General features: G+C 34.2%; 1 protein-coding gene across 1 annotated transcript; it reads right to left on the reverse strand.

The window, feature by feature from the left end:
* Nucleotides 1-1,365: 1,365 nt before the first annotated feature.
* On the reverse strand, nucleotides 1,366-17,915 carry LOC130231070 (protein phosphatase 1H-like). The gene is given in 10 exon segments (XM_056460463.1): nucleotides 1,366-2,185; nucleotides 6,712-6,863; nucleotides 9,136-9,243; nucleotides 9,577-9,640; nucleotides 13,087-13,205; nucleotides 13,667-13,751; nucleotides 14,173-14,191; nucleotides 14,194-14,244; nucleotides 14,247-14,285; nucleotides 17,593-17,915. Coding segments are annotated over 10 exon segments (1,095 nt in total). The 5' UTR covers nucleotides 17,903-17,915; the 3' UTR covers nucleotides 1,366-2,037.
* Between the last annotated feature and the right edge of the window lie 428 nt (nucleotides 17,916-18,343).

Raw genomic sequence — 18,343 nt, forward strand, 5'->3', positions numbered from 1 at the left:
TTGAGATTGTTTAGTGACAAAATTAAGACCATATTTACTTTTATCTACAGCAAAATAAACAGCTACGTTTAGTATCTACAGCTATCAGTACGGTTAGGCTTACACTGTATCACACTGTAAATTTCTGGAGAAAGCAAATAATGCAGCCAGAGGTATGTATGGTTGCATTTCGTCTTTAAAACAAACGCTACAGGGCTGTATGATGCCTCAGATGGCTTCTGTTTGTTTTCGTGCTACCAGCTGACCGCTTACCTCTGTGTGGACAGCTTTTCCGCTGTTACCAATTTGCACAGTGACTTGCCGCATATGTTGGAGGATTTGAGTCGCAGAGCGGAGTCGATGGTGACGAGGGAGTTCAAGTCTGGCGGAGAACGGTTACAGAAATCAGGTAAAACAAAAGGCAAAATAAATTAAATAAACAAGTAAATAACAGGGTGAGAACGTTGTAAGATCTGAAAATGTAAAAATTAGGCTTTTCTTTTTTTCTGGATTGCTTTTGAAAACACTATCGGCTGTCATTAGGAATGGGGGTCCGTGTTTGGGGGGGTTGTCAGTCAGTCAGTTGACAGCGCCTCTGGTGGATTTACGCAAAAAGAGCAGGCGCAAATGGCACTCGCGAGACAAATTTGAGATCTGAAAAAGCGTACGCAGCGGCCTCTGGTGGATTCATGGAAAAAAAAATGCAAAAACGTAGCTCCTGGGACATATTTTGCTCTTTCCAGAAATGTATACCAGCGTATATATTCATAATGAGCCTGGGTTGTTTAAATAAGTAGTTTAAACAAACAGCAAACATAATTTTTTGTGTACATGCTTTAGGTTATTTGTACAGTCCAAAAACAAATATGAAACTCAGTAGACGGGCAAATTTTTTAAATGAAAATTTTAAATCCAACCATTGTATTTGTCCATATTTTACTCCAGCTTTACCCAACCCATTGTTTTCAGAGTGAAAACACGTCTTCCTGGAGGTGAAGAGAAATACGAGTAGTTTTATATATAGTATAGTTCAAGAATATCAGCATTTGCATTACTTCAATAGAACCAAAACAATTGAAATTAACAAACAAAAAACTCTGCATTCACAGCAAATGATTATCAGTTAACGTTGCTGTTTGTTCGCTGCAATTCGGCATAAAAAACTTTAAACTGCCAATGGAAACATTCTTTGAATGGTCAGAACAATTTGGAAATATAATATAGGTTATTTGTACACTCCAAAACAATGTGTTAAATATGAACAAACTCATTGGCTGGGCTATTTGTTTAAATGAAATGTAAAAATCCAGCCACTCAGTTAGTCCATATTTTACTCAACTTCACCCAACACATTTTATTCAGAGTGAAAACATCTCTTCCTGGAGGTGTAGAGAAAAATGAGTAGTTTTATATTGTATAGTTCAAGAATATCAACATTTACATTGCTTCCATGGAACCAAAACAGCTGAAATGAACACATAAAACCCCTCAGCGTTCATAGCAAATGCCCATCATTGTTTCTGATTGCATTTTGCTATAGAAAACCTTAAACTTTCTTTGGACAGTCACTCACAAAACAGTTCAGAAATATAATCAGCGGTTTAAATTACAGCTCCGATGAATTCTGCTACATATAAAGTGCTTCGGTTTTTATTTCCCTTGCCGTCAGGGCTATGATTATATTTTTTATTAAGCAGTATTGGCTTATTCCTGTGCCACACTGAGATTCTGATTCAAACGGCCCACGGATGTTAAAGAATACTCAAACGTTTCCCTCCCGTCCCGTACTGACTTGCAGAGGCTGCGTTCGACAAATCAGAAAGGAGATGGAGAGCGAGAGGAATGGCACTTTGATAATGTCACCTCACATCTTGATGATATTGACTCGGAGGAGAAGTAAGGAGGACGAGGGGAAGTTTGTGTTGAAAGTCTCTCTCATGTCCCGAGTTTTCTGACGGATTGAAGATGTATTTTTCTTGATTTTTCCTAGCCCTTTCTCTGGGATGGAGCCAGGGACGTGTCCTGGTGTGCTTGTCCAGTAAAGGCGGACCGACCTGGTCATGTTTCTAACTCTGGGCCGGCCAATGGGATGACAAACACCGTGATGTCATCGCCTGAGCCGAGTCTCTCATTGGGCAGCCGCCAGCCTCGCTCCTTCAGGACGCCCCGCGAGCGCATCAGCAGGTCTTGTGCTGCTAGAGTGTACCTTTAAAAACAGGAAATGACAAAAAATTACTTGAATATATTTGAAAATTATCGTACTTCAATTCACTTTAAGTTTATTTGTATAGCACTTTTCGCAATAGTTATTGTTTCAAAGCAGCTTTACAAAAGGTGCACATTATTACAACTATACCTGTCAACAATGGGATGTGAAAATAAGAGATAACACCCCCCCACCCGACCAAAAATTAAATAAAAAAATTCCCCAAACTACTAAATATTGTCATTGTAAATCAACAGCTGAAACCATCAGTAATATGTTTTATTATTATTACTATTTACAAAGGATATAATAAATAGTGTACATTAGAAAAAGCTGCAAATAAATTCTCATTAACCTTTTTCCTCACTGTATAACTTAAACATTCTGATTAAAGAGCAGTGAATGAATCTCTCATCAAGATTTTTCATTTGATTACATTAAATGCACAGATCTTTAATGAAATCAATTGCTTTCCTAACTGTTTATGCTCATTTAAGACTAAATTTGTTGTGGTTAAAAGAAAACCCAGATCGACTTGATTACATTATTATGTGTATATGTCTGTTCAAACACGCACCCAAAACCCAGAGTATTCACTTTTGCTCTGCTTCTAATCGCGTGTACAGAATCCGTTCGGGAAACAGTGTCTATTTATCAATATGGAGTTTGTCTGACAGTCACGCACCGCTTACATGAACAGCTTTGAGTATTGCATAGTTTTTATATTTATTCCAAAGTGTTTTCATGCCTACATAAAATGAACAAATTCACATGTAAGAGTGAGGGGCGTCCCCTGGTGGTTTGGCGGTATGGGTTACATAAAGGGAGCATTAGCTTTTTAATGTTTATTGCCACCATTGACTGAAAATACAGGAGAAATATGAGAATATACCTTTACGGGATGATAGCGGAAAAGAACTGTAAAATATGGGAAAATCCAGGGAAAAACGGGAGGGTTGACAGGTATGTACAACTCAGTCAAACTCGGAAAAGTTTAGGTTTTTAGTTAGCCTAAATTTGTTAGTTACTAATCACTTTAGCTAATTAACTAGTAACTAATAGCTTTTAATAGTTAAAGTTATTATATACAGCTGAAGTCAAAATTATTAGCACTCCTGCAAATTTTGTTTTTCAAATATTTCCCAAATTATGTTTAACAGAGCAAGGAATTTTACAGTATTTCCTATAACATTTTTTTTTAGAGAAAGTCTTATTTGTTTTATTACAGCTAGAATAAAAGCATTTTTAATTTTTTTAAAACCATTTTAAGGCCAATATTGTTAGCCCCCTTAAGCAATATTTGTTTTCGATTGTCTACAGAACAAACCATCGTTATACAAAGATTTGCCTAATCACCCTAACTTGCCTAATTAAGCCTTAAGATTGCACTTTAAGATGGATATTAGCGCCCTGAAAAATATCTAGTCAAATATTATGTAGTCATCATGGCAAAGATAAAAGATACAAGTTATTAGAAATGAGTTAGTAAAACTATTATGTTTAGAAATGTCTTTTTTCTGGTAAACAGAAATTTGGGCGAAAAATATAAAGGGGGTTAATAAGTCAGGAGGGCTAATAATTCTGACTTCAACTGTATAAACATAGTTAACCTTCAGTTATATAATATATAGGTGAAGTCTTTGTGTACATGTTCAATGAAGTGGATTTGTGTATTAAGTGTATGAGTTTTGTCCTCGAAGTCATCGATGGTTGGCATCATCTCACAGGTCTTGGACTTTATCAAGTGGCGCTTATATTATACCTATATTTATTCATTTAGCAGATGCTTATTCAAAGGGACTTTCACTGTAAAAAATGCTGCGTTCACACAATCAATGTGTCTGGACAACATAAAGGAAATAAGTTCACTTTTTAGTTTTCACAAATTTAAGTGAGGGTGGCGCAGTGGGTAGCACATTCGCCTCACAGCAAGAAGGTTGGTGGTTCGGCTGGATCAGTTGGTGTTGCTGTTTGGAGTTTGCATGTTCTCCCCGTGTTGGTGTGGGTTTCCTCCTGGTGCTCCGGTTTCCCCCACAAGTCCAAAGACATGTGCTATAGGTGAATTTGGTAAGCTAAATTGTCCATAGTGTATGTGTGTGAATGAGTGTGTGTGGATGTTTCCCAGTGATGGGTTGCAGTTGGAGGGGCATCCGCTGCGTAGAACATGTGCTGGATAAGTTGGCGGTTCATTCTGCTGTGGTGACCCCAGATTAATAAAAGGACTAAGCCAAAAAAAATAATGAATTTTAAGTGAATAAAAACAATTGTCCCCCCACAAAAAAAAAAACTCAAGAATTGTGTGTCATTTTAAATAAGTTGTTTGAACAAACAGCAAATGTCTGTTTTTTAAGTGTACAAATGATGAATATGTACAGCCAATATATACATTAGTAAAACCTACATGATGTGAGTGTTGATAAACTGCAGTGACATCTGCTGGCGAGACTGCTAAAACACACCTGATTTTACACCAGAATAATCTGCTTTTTATCTATCAGAACTGTCCTAATTTACATTGACCTATTGCTTTTGAACAAAAATGCATTAAAAATCCATAGTGATGGCTATGTTTGTTTTCTTTTTTGTTTTTTTTAACTGATTTTTTTCAGAATGAGTTTCATACAAAGTAATGAGTAAAACATAAACAATATACAGTATTTAAAAAGGAAAAGAAAAAACCCAGCAGTGTGGTCTAATTCAAAACACTATTACAATACCGCAATGTGCACAGTTAACAAATGACAAATAGCAGATTACAATCAAAGCTAAGGCAGGTCAAAGGAATTTCTTACAGCTTCTGGTGATAGCTATGTTTTAAATAACTGTTGTTTTGAATTTTCATTTTATTATATTACTGAAAAAAATCAGTATTTATAAAATATTATGTTGTACAACTGAATGATTTTAATATTTATAACAAATCCAAAGTTGAATTTTGAGAATTACTATTTTAATAGATTTTCAAAAAGTGTCACATGATCCTTCACAAATCTTTCTATGTGTTCCTATGACTTTTCTAATGATTTATTATGAATTAATAATATTTATCAATACTTTATTATTATTCATCATTCTTATGAACGTTGAAAATGATTGTGCTGGTTCACACTTTTCTGCAAAAAATCCAACATAATTAACTTTTCAACATTTTTAGATGAACAGAAATTACAAATTAACAGCATACATTTCAATAGTTTAACATTACAGATGTAATAAAAAATATGAAGATGAAAATATTATATACAGTTGAAGTCAGAATTATTAGCCCCCTGATTTACTAGCCCCCCTATTTATTTGTTTCCCCAATTTCTGTTTAACGGAGAGAAGATTTTTTCAGCACATTTCTAAACATAATAGTTTTAATAACTCATCTTTAATAACTGATTTATTTTATCTTTGCCATGATGACGACAGTAAATAATATTTTACTAGACAATATTTTACTTTAAGCTATACAGCTTAAAGTGACATTTAAAGGCTTAACTACAGTAGGCTAATTAGGTTAACTAGGCAGGTTAGGGTAATTAGGCAAGTTATTGTATAATGATGGTTTGTTCTGTAGACTATTGGAAATATTTAGTTTAAAGGGGCTAATAATTTTGAATTTAAAATGGTTCTTAAAAATTAAAAACTGCTTTTATTCTAGCTGAAATAAAACAAATAAGACTTTCTCCAGAAGAAAAAATATTATCAGACATACTGTGAAAATTTCCTTGCTCTGTTAAACATCATTTGGTAAATATTTAAAAAAAAGAGAGAAAAAAAAGGGGGGCTAATAATTCTGACTTCAACTATATATATATATATATATATATATATATATATATATATATATATATATATATATATATATATATATATATATATATATATATATATATTTTATTTTTTTTAGCAAAAAAAAAAACATTTTAATGGTATTTCTGAAAGGTGATCTATTTGAATGATAACCAGAAACCGTCAAATCAATGTATCAAATCAGCAAATAACCTGAGACTGGTGGAGCTGCACATTGGTAGAGTTGCTCTTCAGTGTTTCGAGATTCAGAAGTGATATTATTTACATTAAACTGAACTGAATTAAACTGAATTTTGACTTTACACACCTGAAACTTGCCTATAGCACTTATTCACTGCTGCTCTTATAGTACTTACTATATATGTAAATTGCTTCCTTGTCCTCATTTGTAAGTCGCTTTGAATAAAAGCGTCTGCTAAATGACTAAATGTAAATGTAAATGTAAATTAACTTGAAAACTGTGAAAACTGACCTGAAGCAGTTTCAGTATACTACACTACCTACACTATTAGGTTGCTTTGACATAATCTACATTCTAAAAAGAGCTATAGAAATAAAGATGAATTGAACTGAATATAACAATGATTTCCGAAAGATCGCTGAAGAATGGATTATTGATTCTGAAAGCTTACCGCTGCCATCACAGGAATAAATCACGTTTGTTCAACAATACAAAACATTTTTTTTTTTTAAATAATGCAATAATACTTCACAAAGTAAGTGTTTACCTTAAAGGATCATTGGGCTCACGGCTGGACAGGAAAGTTGATACTGCATCAGCGACATCTCTATCGGCTGTAACGTCCCACAGTCCATCACTGCCCATGACCAGGACGTCATCAGACCCGTGTTTGTGCTCAGAGATGTTGTACACCTTAACCTAGCATGATATGAGCATGATACAGATTTAACATTTTCATGAGGGTGAGTTATATTTGTGCATATACATTAGATTAGCCAGAACTGAAGCCAAATCTGGAGCTAATCTCACAAAATAACGGTCATCATAACGGTCCAAAATTAGTCCACCCAAATTTATGTTATAGTAAAATACAAAATAAAAAATGTAAAAAGAGGAAAAGTCAAGAGAAACAAAACATTTATTAAATTTTGTTGATATTTTGTAGTTTGTAATTTTTTTTTTGCAATATTTTGTTTGTAGTTAATTGTATTATCTTTAAATTTCTAAATATGTTTGGTGACTAAAATGTTATTTTAATAAATATATCTGTTTAATAAATCTGTTTTGTTTAAATGCACCAAATACATTGCCTATATTCACAGAGAAATGGATAAAAATATTCATTTTCAAAATGGGGTGTACTCAATTATGCTGAGCACTGCATGTATTAATGGTTTACCGTATGTTTAAATAAATCATGAAAGCAAGTTATGAAATCCACTCAGTGTATTACTATATTTCAAACACGAATTGAAGTAGAAACATAATTTTTTATTATTAGATTTACACACTATTCTAATGCCTTATGTGCAATTACATATCTGCTTAAAAATGATTTGATAGTGCTGATATTAAATAGTCATAAAAATGGCCTCTGTTGTTTTTTATTTTAATTAATTTTAGGCTTTAATAGTACATTTCTTTAGTTATAGCCTTATTTCGTTTTTTACACCCTTTATCTACCCTTAAAAACTTTAAATTATATAAATTATACTTAATATAACTTAACTATACTTAAATTTGTAAGACTAAAACTAAAATGTAACTTAATTTATAAAATACACTGTAAAAAATATCTGTTAATTAACAGTTTCTGTATTTTGTGATTCACAAGTGGTTGTGCACTGCATTATGAGATGTTGATCTCTGCTCTGTCAACTTTTGATGTTAAAAATTCAACTCTACAGTTTAACAAAGTGACTTTTATTGATATTTTAGTAGTCTAAATTAATATAAATTAATTATAATAAATTAATATAATGTATAAGAAATAATATACAGACATATTAGTCTGTAAAATAACAGAAAATGCACTGACAGTTTATTACAAGATTTTTGTACCATATTTACAACAACCCAGACAATATATCACATTAAATATTAAAAAAGTAGTTAGAAGAATGATCAAGGTCTCATAATACAATTCAAAAGCATAAATAAATTGGGGAAAAAAATAAAAAATAAATCACAAACACGGAAAACTGCTAATTTAATGATATTTTCTGTAGTTTATAAGTAAATTTATTTAAAAACAGCAAAACAATTTATTCAGTAAACCACTTTTTAATAATCTTAAAAAATAAGCATTTTTATTCTTTGTTTTTCGGGAGAAATAAGTATCGGACACGTCACTATTTTTCTTAGAAAATATATTTCTAAAGAGGCTGTTGACTTGACTTGAAATTGACCAGATGTTGGAAACAACCAAAGAAATCCATACATGAAAAGAAAAAATATTAAAAAGCTTCCAAATGAAGTTATGCTTCAAAAATGAAATGACACAGGGAAAAAGTATTGAACACATGAAGAAAGAGACCTGTAGAAAGGCAGTGAAAGCCCAGACAGCAGCTGAAATCTCTCAGTAGTTCATCAGCAACCCTCTGCCCTTCGTCATTGTAAATTAATATTCACTGCTTTAGTCCTACATCTACATTAGCAGGATGATGAAGATGAAACCAGTGGACATTTCAGCAAGACAATGATCCAAAACACACAGGCAAGAAAACTCTCAAATGCTTTCAGAGAAAGAAAATCAAGCTGTAGAATGGCCCAGCCAATCACCTGACTGGAATCCAAAAGAGAATAGAAATTAAAGATCAGATTTAATAGATAACACCCACAGAACCATCAAGATTTTTACACTCCTGAGCAATGCATGTGACTTCATTCTCCATGAGAGGTGTCTTTAAGCTGCCATCACCAAACAAGCCTTTATATAAAGTATTAAATACATTTCAGTAGTTCAGTGCTTTCTCCTTCTGTCATTCCATTGTCATTCCCATTACACATAACATTTTATATTGTTTGAGTTTTTACCATAATATGGTTCAATCTCAACAGCTCTTTTACAATATTTTTTCCAGAAAAAAACATGATGTGTTGAATACCTTTTCCCCTCTGTATGTAGCAATCCATCATTTTTTTCCTATGTACTGTTCCATCTCTAGTAAATGCGTATCAATATACTCACTTCTGGACAGCAGGACAGGAAGGGTTTGATATAAATGTTGGAGTTGTACACTTTCAGGTCGTGATCTCCTAAACCACGCGTCACTCCAATAGTAGCCATGACACGAGCCTGAGAGCACAAACATACACAAACACACTCATAGCTGGAGCTTAATGTATCAATACAACATTTTTTTTTATTCATTCAAACTTTATCAAACTAGACATTATTCTGCTTTATAACTGGCAGAACATTTGAGCAATTCCCATTTGCAACACCTCACTACTTCTGCTTTGTAATAAATAGCTGTGAAAAGGGGAAAAAACAGACACCTCCATTAAATTATATGTGTAGTCTGTAACAAACGTTTGTTACGCAGCTTAAAATAAAATCCTTCCACAGAGCCTCTGGACCTTTTGAAGTGAAACAGTTGGATATAAATAAGCAGAAACCTTCACTTACCTTTTTCCCTTCCCCATAAATCAACGGGAACTTGAGGTCGTCTTCTATAATTGTCTTATATGCCCTGAAATGATAACATACAACGGTTATGTTTCAGGTATTAGGGTGTCAATTTAATTTAATGAATGGATTGTGAATGGTTTGTACTAAATATTTGTACCACAAGTGCAAACGTAATATTGGTTTTATACAACAGTTACGTAATAAAGAGATGATATTCTGCTATATTTCAGACACAAATTGAGTTGTCCATGACAACTTTTACAAATAATGCCATGGTGTTTTACACATTACAATTTCTACATTCTGAATGAATCTGCGTCTTGAATTAATCAGTTGAACCAAATAATTCAATGAGCCATTCATGATAAATGCTGTTTGAATCGTTGCTGCATGAATCAGTTGCTTGAAGGAATCAAATTAACTGTAAATATACACTCACCAGCCACTGTATTAGGTACACCTTACCGTGTTGGACCCCCTTTTGCCTTCAGAACTGCCTTAATCCTTCGTGGCATAGATTCAACAAGGTACTGGAAATATTCCTTAGAGATTTTGGTCCATATTGACATGATGGCATCACGCAGGTGCTGCAGATTTGGTGACTGCACATCCATGATGCGAATCTCCTATTCTACCACATTCCAAAGGTGCTCTATTGGATTGAGATCTGGTGACTGTGGAGGCCATTTGAGTACAGTGAACTCATTGTCATGTTCAAGAAACCAGTCTGAGATGATTCACGCTTTATGACATGGTGTGTTATCCTGCGCCATCAGAAGATGAGTACACTGTGGTCATAAAGGGATGGACAGGGTCAGCAGCAATACTCAGGTAGGCTGTGGTGTTGACACAATGCTCAAGTAGTACTAATGGGCCCAAAGTGTGCCAAGAAAACATCCCCCACACCATTACACCACCACCAGCCTGAACCGTTGATTTAAGGCAGGATGGATCCATGCTTTTATGTTGTTGACACCAAATTCTGACCCTACCATTTGAATGACACCAAATTCTGACCCTACCCTACCATTCACAGCAGAAATGGAGACTCATCAGACCAGGCAACATTTTTCCAATCTTTTATTGTCCAATTTTGGTGAGCCTGTGTGAATTGTAGCCTCAGTTTCCTGTTCTTAGCTGACAGGAGTGGCACTCGGTGTGGTCTTCTGCTGTTGTAGCCCATCTGCCTCAAGGTTGGAGATGTTGTGTGTTCAGAGATGCTCTTCTGCATCCCTCGGTTGTAACGAGTGGTTATTTGAGTTACTGTTGTCTTTCAATCAGCGCAAACCAGTCTGGCCATTCTCCTCTGACCTCTGGCATCAACAAGGCTTTTGTGTCCACAGAACTGCCGCTCACTGGATATTTTCTCTTTTCTTACCATTTTCTGTAAACACTACAGAGTTGTGCGTGAAAATCAGCAGTTTCTGAAATACTCAGACCACCCCGTCTGGCACCAACAACCATACCACGTTCAAAGTCACCTAAATCACCTTTCTTCCCTATTCTGATGCTCGGTTGAACTGCAGCAGATCGCCTTGACCATGTCTACATATCTAAATGCATTGAGTTGCTGCCATGTGATTGGCTGATTAGAAATTTGCATTAAGGTGCAATTGGACAGGTGTACCTAATAAAGTGGCCGGTGAGTGTATCTAAATATAAATTTAGATGCAACCCATGACAGTAAGCATAGCCATTGAAAAAGCCATAAGTTATGGGCAATAATTTCTAATTTGAATAAAAATATGCCTTTCCAAAGCTTTTAACACAAAATGACATTTTTACGGAGGGCAGCGCGGTGGCGCAGTAGGTAGCACTGTCGCCTCACAGCAAGAAGGTCGCTGGTTCAGGTGAATTGGGTGACTAAATTGTCTGTAGTGTATGAGTGTGTGTGAATGTGAGAATATATGGGTGTTTCAAAGTGATGGGTTACAGCTGGAAGGGCATCCGCTGCATAAAACGTGCTGGATAAGTTGGCGGTGCATTCCACTGTGGCGACCCTTAATTATTAAAGGGACTAAGCCGAAAAGAAAATTAATGAATGAAATGTTTACAAGTAGTTTCTATTTCAATTTTTTGACCACACAGTGTAATTAATTACATTAAAAACTAATGTTTTACGATTTTTATGACTGGCTGCTTTAACACACACACACACACACTCACACACACTCACACACACACAAAGTACATGTTTTTAAAAGCAACAAGTTTAAAAATAAACCAGTTAAAAAGTGAGTAAATCCATTTTAATTTGTTAAGTTGACTTAATAAATGACGTGCGTAACTGAAAAATTTATGTTTAGTTAATATCATTTTAAGGCAATAGGTTTACTCACTTTTTTAAAGTACACTCAAAACACTTATTTTTGCTTTTTGTTCAGACTACTTATTTAAAATGAGCTGAATTAACAAATTTTTTGAGTTTTTTAGATGGCTTAATTGTTTTATCTTTAATCTACTTACATTTGTAAAAAAATTAAGTTAACTTAATTGATTTGTGTTAGGACAATATGAAGGAATTGTTTGGAATCCAGCATTTAAAAAAAGTCAACTGCTCGCTTTAAAAGCAATGGGTTTACTCACTTTTTTAAAGTAAAGCAAACTAATTGCGTTTACAGTGTACAAATAAAAACCAATACACGCACATTTAGGCTGCATTTACACTGCAGATCTTGATGGTCAATTCCAATTTTGTCAATTCCTGATTTTTTTGCTGACCTGCTTACATTTTTCGCATCTTTTAAAAGTAACTCGAATCCGATTGTCTGTTTTTACATAGCACCAGGCAAAAGGTGCAACGAACAGGAAAAAAACAGACAGCTGATAATTATAGAGCGCTCTTTTTCTCTGTTGCTGTTTTTATTCTGTTTGCAGGGCATCATTTTTTAAAATTCTTTTTGACAAGTTGTTTTGCTGTAGAAAAGTTCTCATCTGGCCATCTTCTTTTAATCTAGGCCTTTTTACACCAGTAGGCATTTTTAGGCGTGATTTATGCATGTGATGCATGCACTACTTTTATAATAGTTTAGATTGTTTATGGATATTGCGCTCTCTCTCGTTAACATGCTTAAATACTTGTGCTACTGTACATTGTGCTACTGCTGAAGTCTGTTCTGAGATGAAAGCATCAGAGTTTACATCATTTGCTACGGTTTTAATGACGCGCGACTCGCATTGACAGGTGAAAATCCGATCTACCTGCTTACACTACAGACACGAAGGCACAGATCTGATTCATATCATCTAAATTTCAACATATGAACAAGGCCTGAATCTGATTTGAGTAAATCGGAATCCATGTGATTTTCTCCTGCTCACGCGTACACGAGCCATATCTGATCTGTGTCACATGGGAGAAAAAAATTCTAATTGGAGTCACTTGAACCATGCAGTGTAAATGCAGCCTTATATACTGTATACTGCCTAGTTACAAAATAAAAAAATTAATAAATGTCCAAGTGATGCAACTTATCACAACATAAAATAAAGTAATAAAACAATCACCAGCCAGTCATGGTGTGGTCTCTGAAGAGCATCTTCTTGCCGAGTTCCTTGTGTTGGATTCGTCTGGGGAATTCAATATGTGTAAACTCATTCCCGAGCAGCTCTGGTTTGAGGAAGCCCTAGACAAAAAACAGCACATATGTGAGGGAGATGTTGCTGAAGCTGAAGATCAATAACAGAAGCCTGAGATGATATATGAATGAACAGAGGATACAATGAAGCTACATTAAAAATATGCATATGTTTTACGCAGCGGATGTCCTTCCAGCTGCAACCCAATACTGGGAAACACCCGTACACTCTCACATTCACACACACACTCATACACTGCGGCCAATTTAGTTCATCCAGTTCACCTAAAGCGCATGTCTTTGGACTGTGGGGGAAACCGGAGCACCCAGAAGAAACCCACGTGAATAAGGGGAGAACATGCAAACTCCACATAGAAATGTCAACTAGCCCAGTCGGAACTCGAACCAGTGATTTTTCTTGCTGTGAGGCAACAGTGCTAACCACTGAGCCACCTTGCTGTCCAATTGGAATGAGACTGTGATAATTATAACAACATAAAGTGACTCACCAGGTACTGCAGTCGCTGTCTTTCGCTTTCTGGAGTGAATTCAGTGGACATGGGGATCACCTCACTGTTGCGGACAATTATGGCTCTGTGTGGAAATAACGTTGAGAAACAATGTTAATATAGCATAAAATCTTGTCAGGCATATTTAGAACAAGAATCATTTGATGACTATTATTAAAAGTCTCGATTTAAGGATAACAGTGCAGCCCCAAGATATTAATATCAATATTTTAATTTTACTTTGCCATTATCTTTCAAACCATTAAGGGATTTACCAATTTGGCAGCAAGACATCTTTAATTATTTAGAAAGGATATGATCTATTATTCTGGTATATATTTTAATCAGACTTTAGAGCTTTACTTTGACATAATTACTGTTACTGTCGTAATTACACGAATGGAAATTTATTTCATCAATATTTGTGGTTTTATTGTTATCTGGAACATAAAAGCAGGCACAAATTGTGACATCTTCATAAACTGTAATCTTTTAAAGGCTCTTACCTGCTATCTCCAGCGTTGCTACGTAGAGTTTCCCCATCAAGTGAATTGCAACCAAGGCACAACAACCACCGAGATGCTGTAAGACTCTTTCTCCTTCTCGATCAGGTCGTCCTGTCCAGATGAACACCACAGACTCAAGATTCGCCAAATGTTTGCATGTATCTCCACAGCAGTCAGCTAAATCGCAAATTCATCTGCATTCTATGGCTAAAAATTCCATGTTTGTCAACGCCAATAGCATAGGAATTAAGTGCATAGGTTAACACAGAGGTGCTCACAGCGAATTGAGTTAAATTCCTAGCTTCCGGTCCTTTGCCAATCCTTCCCCTCTCTCTTTGCTCCCCATAATTTCCTGTCAATACTCTCTACTCTCCTATCCATTGCAGTTCAAAATAATTAAACAATAAAAAGACACTTAATTTTCGAGTGCTTTGGACTTATGATGTCGTTGTTTATTTTTATGAATCCCTTATCCAAAGAGCATCGACACGTTAATAGAAGCACTTTTTGTTCGATTTTTGATTTATAATAAAAATAATAAAATTCAATGTCTCAACTGTTATAACCTAAATAATGATTAACACAGTCTTATAATTTGCATAAACACAACTAACAAAAATATATACATTTTAATGAATTTAAAAAACATTTTAAATTGAACTTTAAATGGACATTTAAAACCTTTTAAATATTAACTATTTTTACAATTATTTTGAAGTTAAATTATGAATAAAAATAGATGACTTTAAAAAACTCTTAAAATAATTTCAAGAGTTCACACTTAGCTGATGATTGATTATAAAGCTTGTTAGCATGCTGTCCTGGGAGAGAGCCCTGTGCAAGGTGAGAGGGGAGTTTGAGCTCAGGTAGATCTCGAGAACTCCCCTGCTGTAGTAGCTAATGAATAGATAGTGATTGCTCTTAAGAGATAACTATTTACTAGGAGCATGTCTATGGTGCCGATTTGAATTAGTCAATTAACTAAGCTGCATGTTTTTGGACGGTGGGAGGAAACCAGGGAACCCAGGGGAAGCCCATGTGAGCACGGGGAGAACGTTGTAAAATCCGCACAGAAACGTCGGCTGGCTTGGTAAGGACTAGAACCAGTGACATCTTGCTGTGAGGCAACAGTGCTAACCACTGGGCCACCGTGCCACCCATCTGGGAAAGGAGTAGGAGTAGGGGTGAAATGGGGATTCTTCAAAACGAAGATGGCTGTTATATAAAACTTAGGGTATTTATAGTGGCTTAGGAATTGCCTGATTGGTCAATCATAAATTGAATAATGTGGTACCAACCGTAAGCAATCGTAAGCACATGATCCTCTCGAAATTAGTTTATAAATAAACTTCACTAAATAGACATTTAAAAAACTTTTAAATATTTCAAATATTACTTTTAAATACAAACTTTATATATATATATATATATATATATATATATATATATATATATATATATATATATATATATATATATATATATATATATATATATATATATATATATAATATATATATATATATATTTTTTTTTTTTTCTCGGGATAAATGTATAAAATAAAGTAATAATACATAATAATCACATTTTCAGAAACTATTTTTACTATTTAGTGAGACAGGTCTTAAAAATTTGCTGGACAGTGTCAAATTCAATGAATACATATATAATTCAGGGGTTTTCATTTTTTGGATGCCACTGACCCCAAAATATGGCATTTGTTGGTTCGTGGTAAAAATAAATTCTGAACAATTGTAGAATTGTGAACTGACCTAAAATAATATTTCAAAATATAGTTGTATGATTACTTTTTTCCATGCAATACTTTTTTTTATCTAATTTCTGTTACTTATTTATAATCTAATTTGTATATGACTGTTTTCATTCATTCATTTATTAATTCATTTGTTTATTTATTCAAATTGAGTTAGGTTTAATTTACTGCAAAATTGTAGAATTATGAATTTAAAAAAAAAGATTAAAAAAAGATTTGATATTAGATTGTATAATTAGTTCTTCTGTTAATTTCTTAAATTTAAATGTATTGATTATTTACTAATTTATTTGTATTTCATTTTTTATTACTTATTTTAATCTATATTGTATTTGACTGTTTTCATTTATTTAATTTGTTTATTCGTTTAAATCTAATTCGGTTTAATTTACTGCAACATTTTAAAATTAAGAATTGACCGAAAATATTATTTTTAAAAATGATTTGATATTAAATCGTACGATTACTTTTTTCTGTTCATTACTTTTTAAAATCTATTTATCGTTTACTAATTTATTTGTACCTTTGTCATTTTTAAACAAATTTTAATCAAATTTGTGTTGGACTGTTTTCATTCATTCGTTAATTCATTAATCTGTTTATTCATTCAAATCTAATTTGGTTTAATTTACTGCAAGTTATAAATTGACCTAAAACTTTGTAAAAAAAAAATTGTTTTATTAATTTTATCTAACGCTTTTTAGATTTATTAAATATTTACTAATTTAGTGTTATTAAATTTGTATTAATTATTTTTCAATTTGTTGTATTTTATGTTTATTAATTCAAATCAAACACTGTTTACTTTTAATTAAAGTCGTATTTTTATAAAATTAAGCATTATAATTAACATACTTTATTATATTTAAATATTAAGTTCAAGTTCATATTCAAGTTGACCTTTATTGTCACTCCACTACATGTGTGGACATACAGAGGAATGAAATGTCATGTTTCGCAGGACAACGGTGCTATAAATTAATCATAAATACAAACACAACAGTAAACATAAGAGCAATTAAAAAACCTATGCATAACTAACATATTTACTGTAAGATACTTAAACTATACACATAAGACAGGCTTACAAGTACTTTACATGAGACTAATCAATGTTGTGCAGGATATTATGCAAGAGAGGTATTAAAGCGTGAATATTGTGCAAAAGGAGCTATTTAAGGTTGAAGCAAGCAGCGCAACATGATTATGGCACATCATATTCATAGCCCTTAGTGAGTCCTTGTAAGATGGAGTTTAAATAAAGTGTCAGGTGCATAAAGAGAGAAGAGTGTTTCTACAGGTGGTTTGTCAAGCCCACTCACCTGTGTGAAGCACAATTGGAAATGCACAGTGTATCCAAGAGACATGAAGTGATTAAGAAAGAGTCCTATAGTGCAAATGTGCAAGCTGGTGCAAGAGTTAGAGAGATGAGAGGCTGTCTTTTCTAAGCTGTGATTATATATTTACTTTTCCTATTTAGCTGATTTATTAATCATTAATTATAGCAGTTGTTTCAAATTAGTCAATATAAACACCTCTATATTAGCGCAACATCAATCCGAACTAGTAGCAGCTCCAAAATTATTAAAACGTAAACAAATCTCACTACATTACACATTAATCTATTCCTACACAGTGCTCACCATCTGTCTGAAACGCGGTCTCTATGATGCCCATGACCAGACTCTCCACACTGATGTCCTTCTCCATGTGGAAGCGTGGCTCGTCCGGCAGCCCCGCGTCCTGCTCCTCTCCGTCCAGACAGGCTCCTTTCTTGCCCTCAGCCTGAAACGGGCTTCCATTTTTGGCCAGGCAGATCGGCGGAGGACTGTTGTGGTTTTCTAGGAGATGAGCGACGTCACAGAGCCGGTCGCGGATGATCCTTTGGAGGAGTTTGGAGGCCATGAGAGCAGCACCAGAGCCGGCGTGACCATCAAACACTCCCCAGAAGTGCATGGGGATTCCTGTGGTGTCCTGCAGGGGGAGAATGGTTGTTATTTGTTAATCGTTCCAAGTAAAGTGCTGCAAACTATAACTTATAGTTATACTGTTTTTTTTATAACTTATAGTTTATATAGTTTTATAGTTTATACTGTAGCCTATGTCTTTGTACTGATAATTAGGTAGCTCCGCCCTGAACTTATGCCATTGGTTGAGGCAGAAAAATAACTTGCTGCAGCACTTCGATATTTTGGTAACACTTTAGTGTAGGTCACAATTCATGATATTAAGAAGCCATTAATTAACACGACTAGCTTATTAAACTACTAATTAGCTGTTTATTAATAGTTAGTAAGATAGAAGTTTGGTTTAGGTTTAGGGTAGGATTAGGGATGCAGATTAAGATCATACTTTATAACTACCCGCTGAACAGTTAATATCTTAATAATAGGCATG

Source organism: Danio aesculapii, chromosome 6 (assembly GCF_903798145.1).
Source record: "Danio aesculapii chromosome 6, fDanAes4.1, whole genome shotgun sequence".
NCBI lineage: Eukaryota > Metazoa > Chordata > Actinopteri > Cypriniformes > Danionidae > Danio > Danio aesculapii.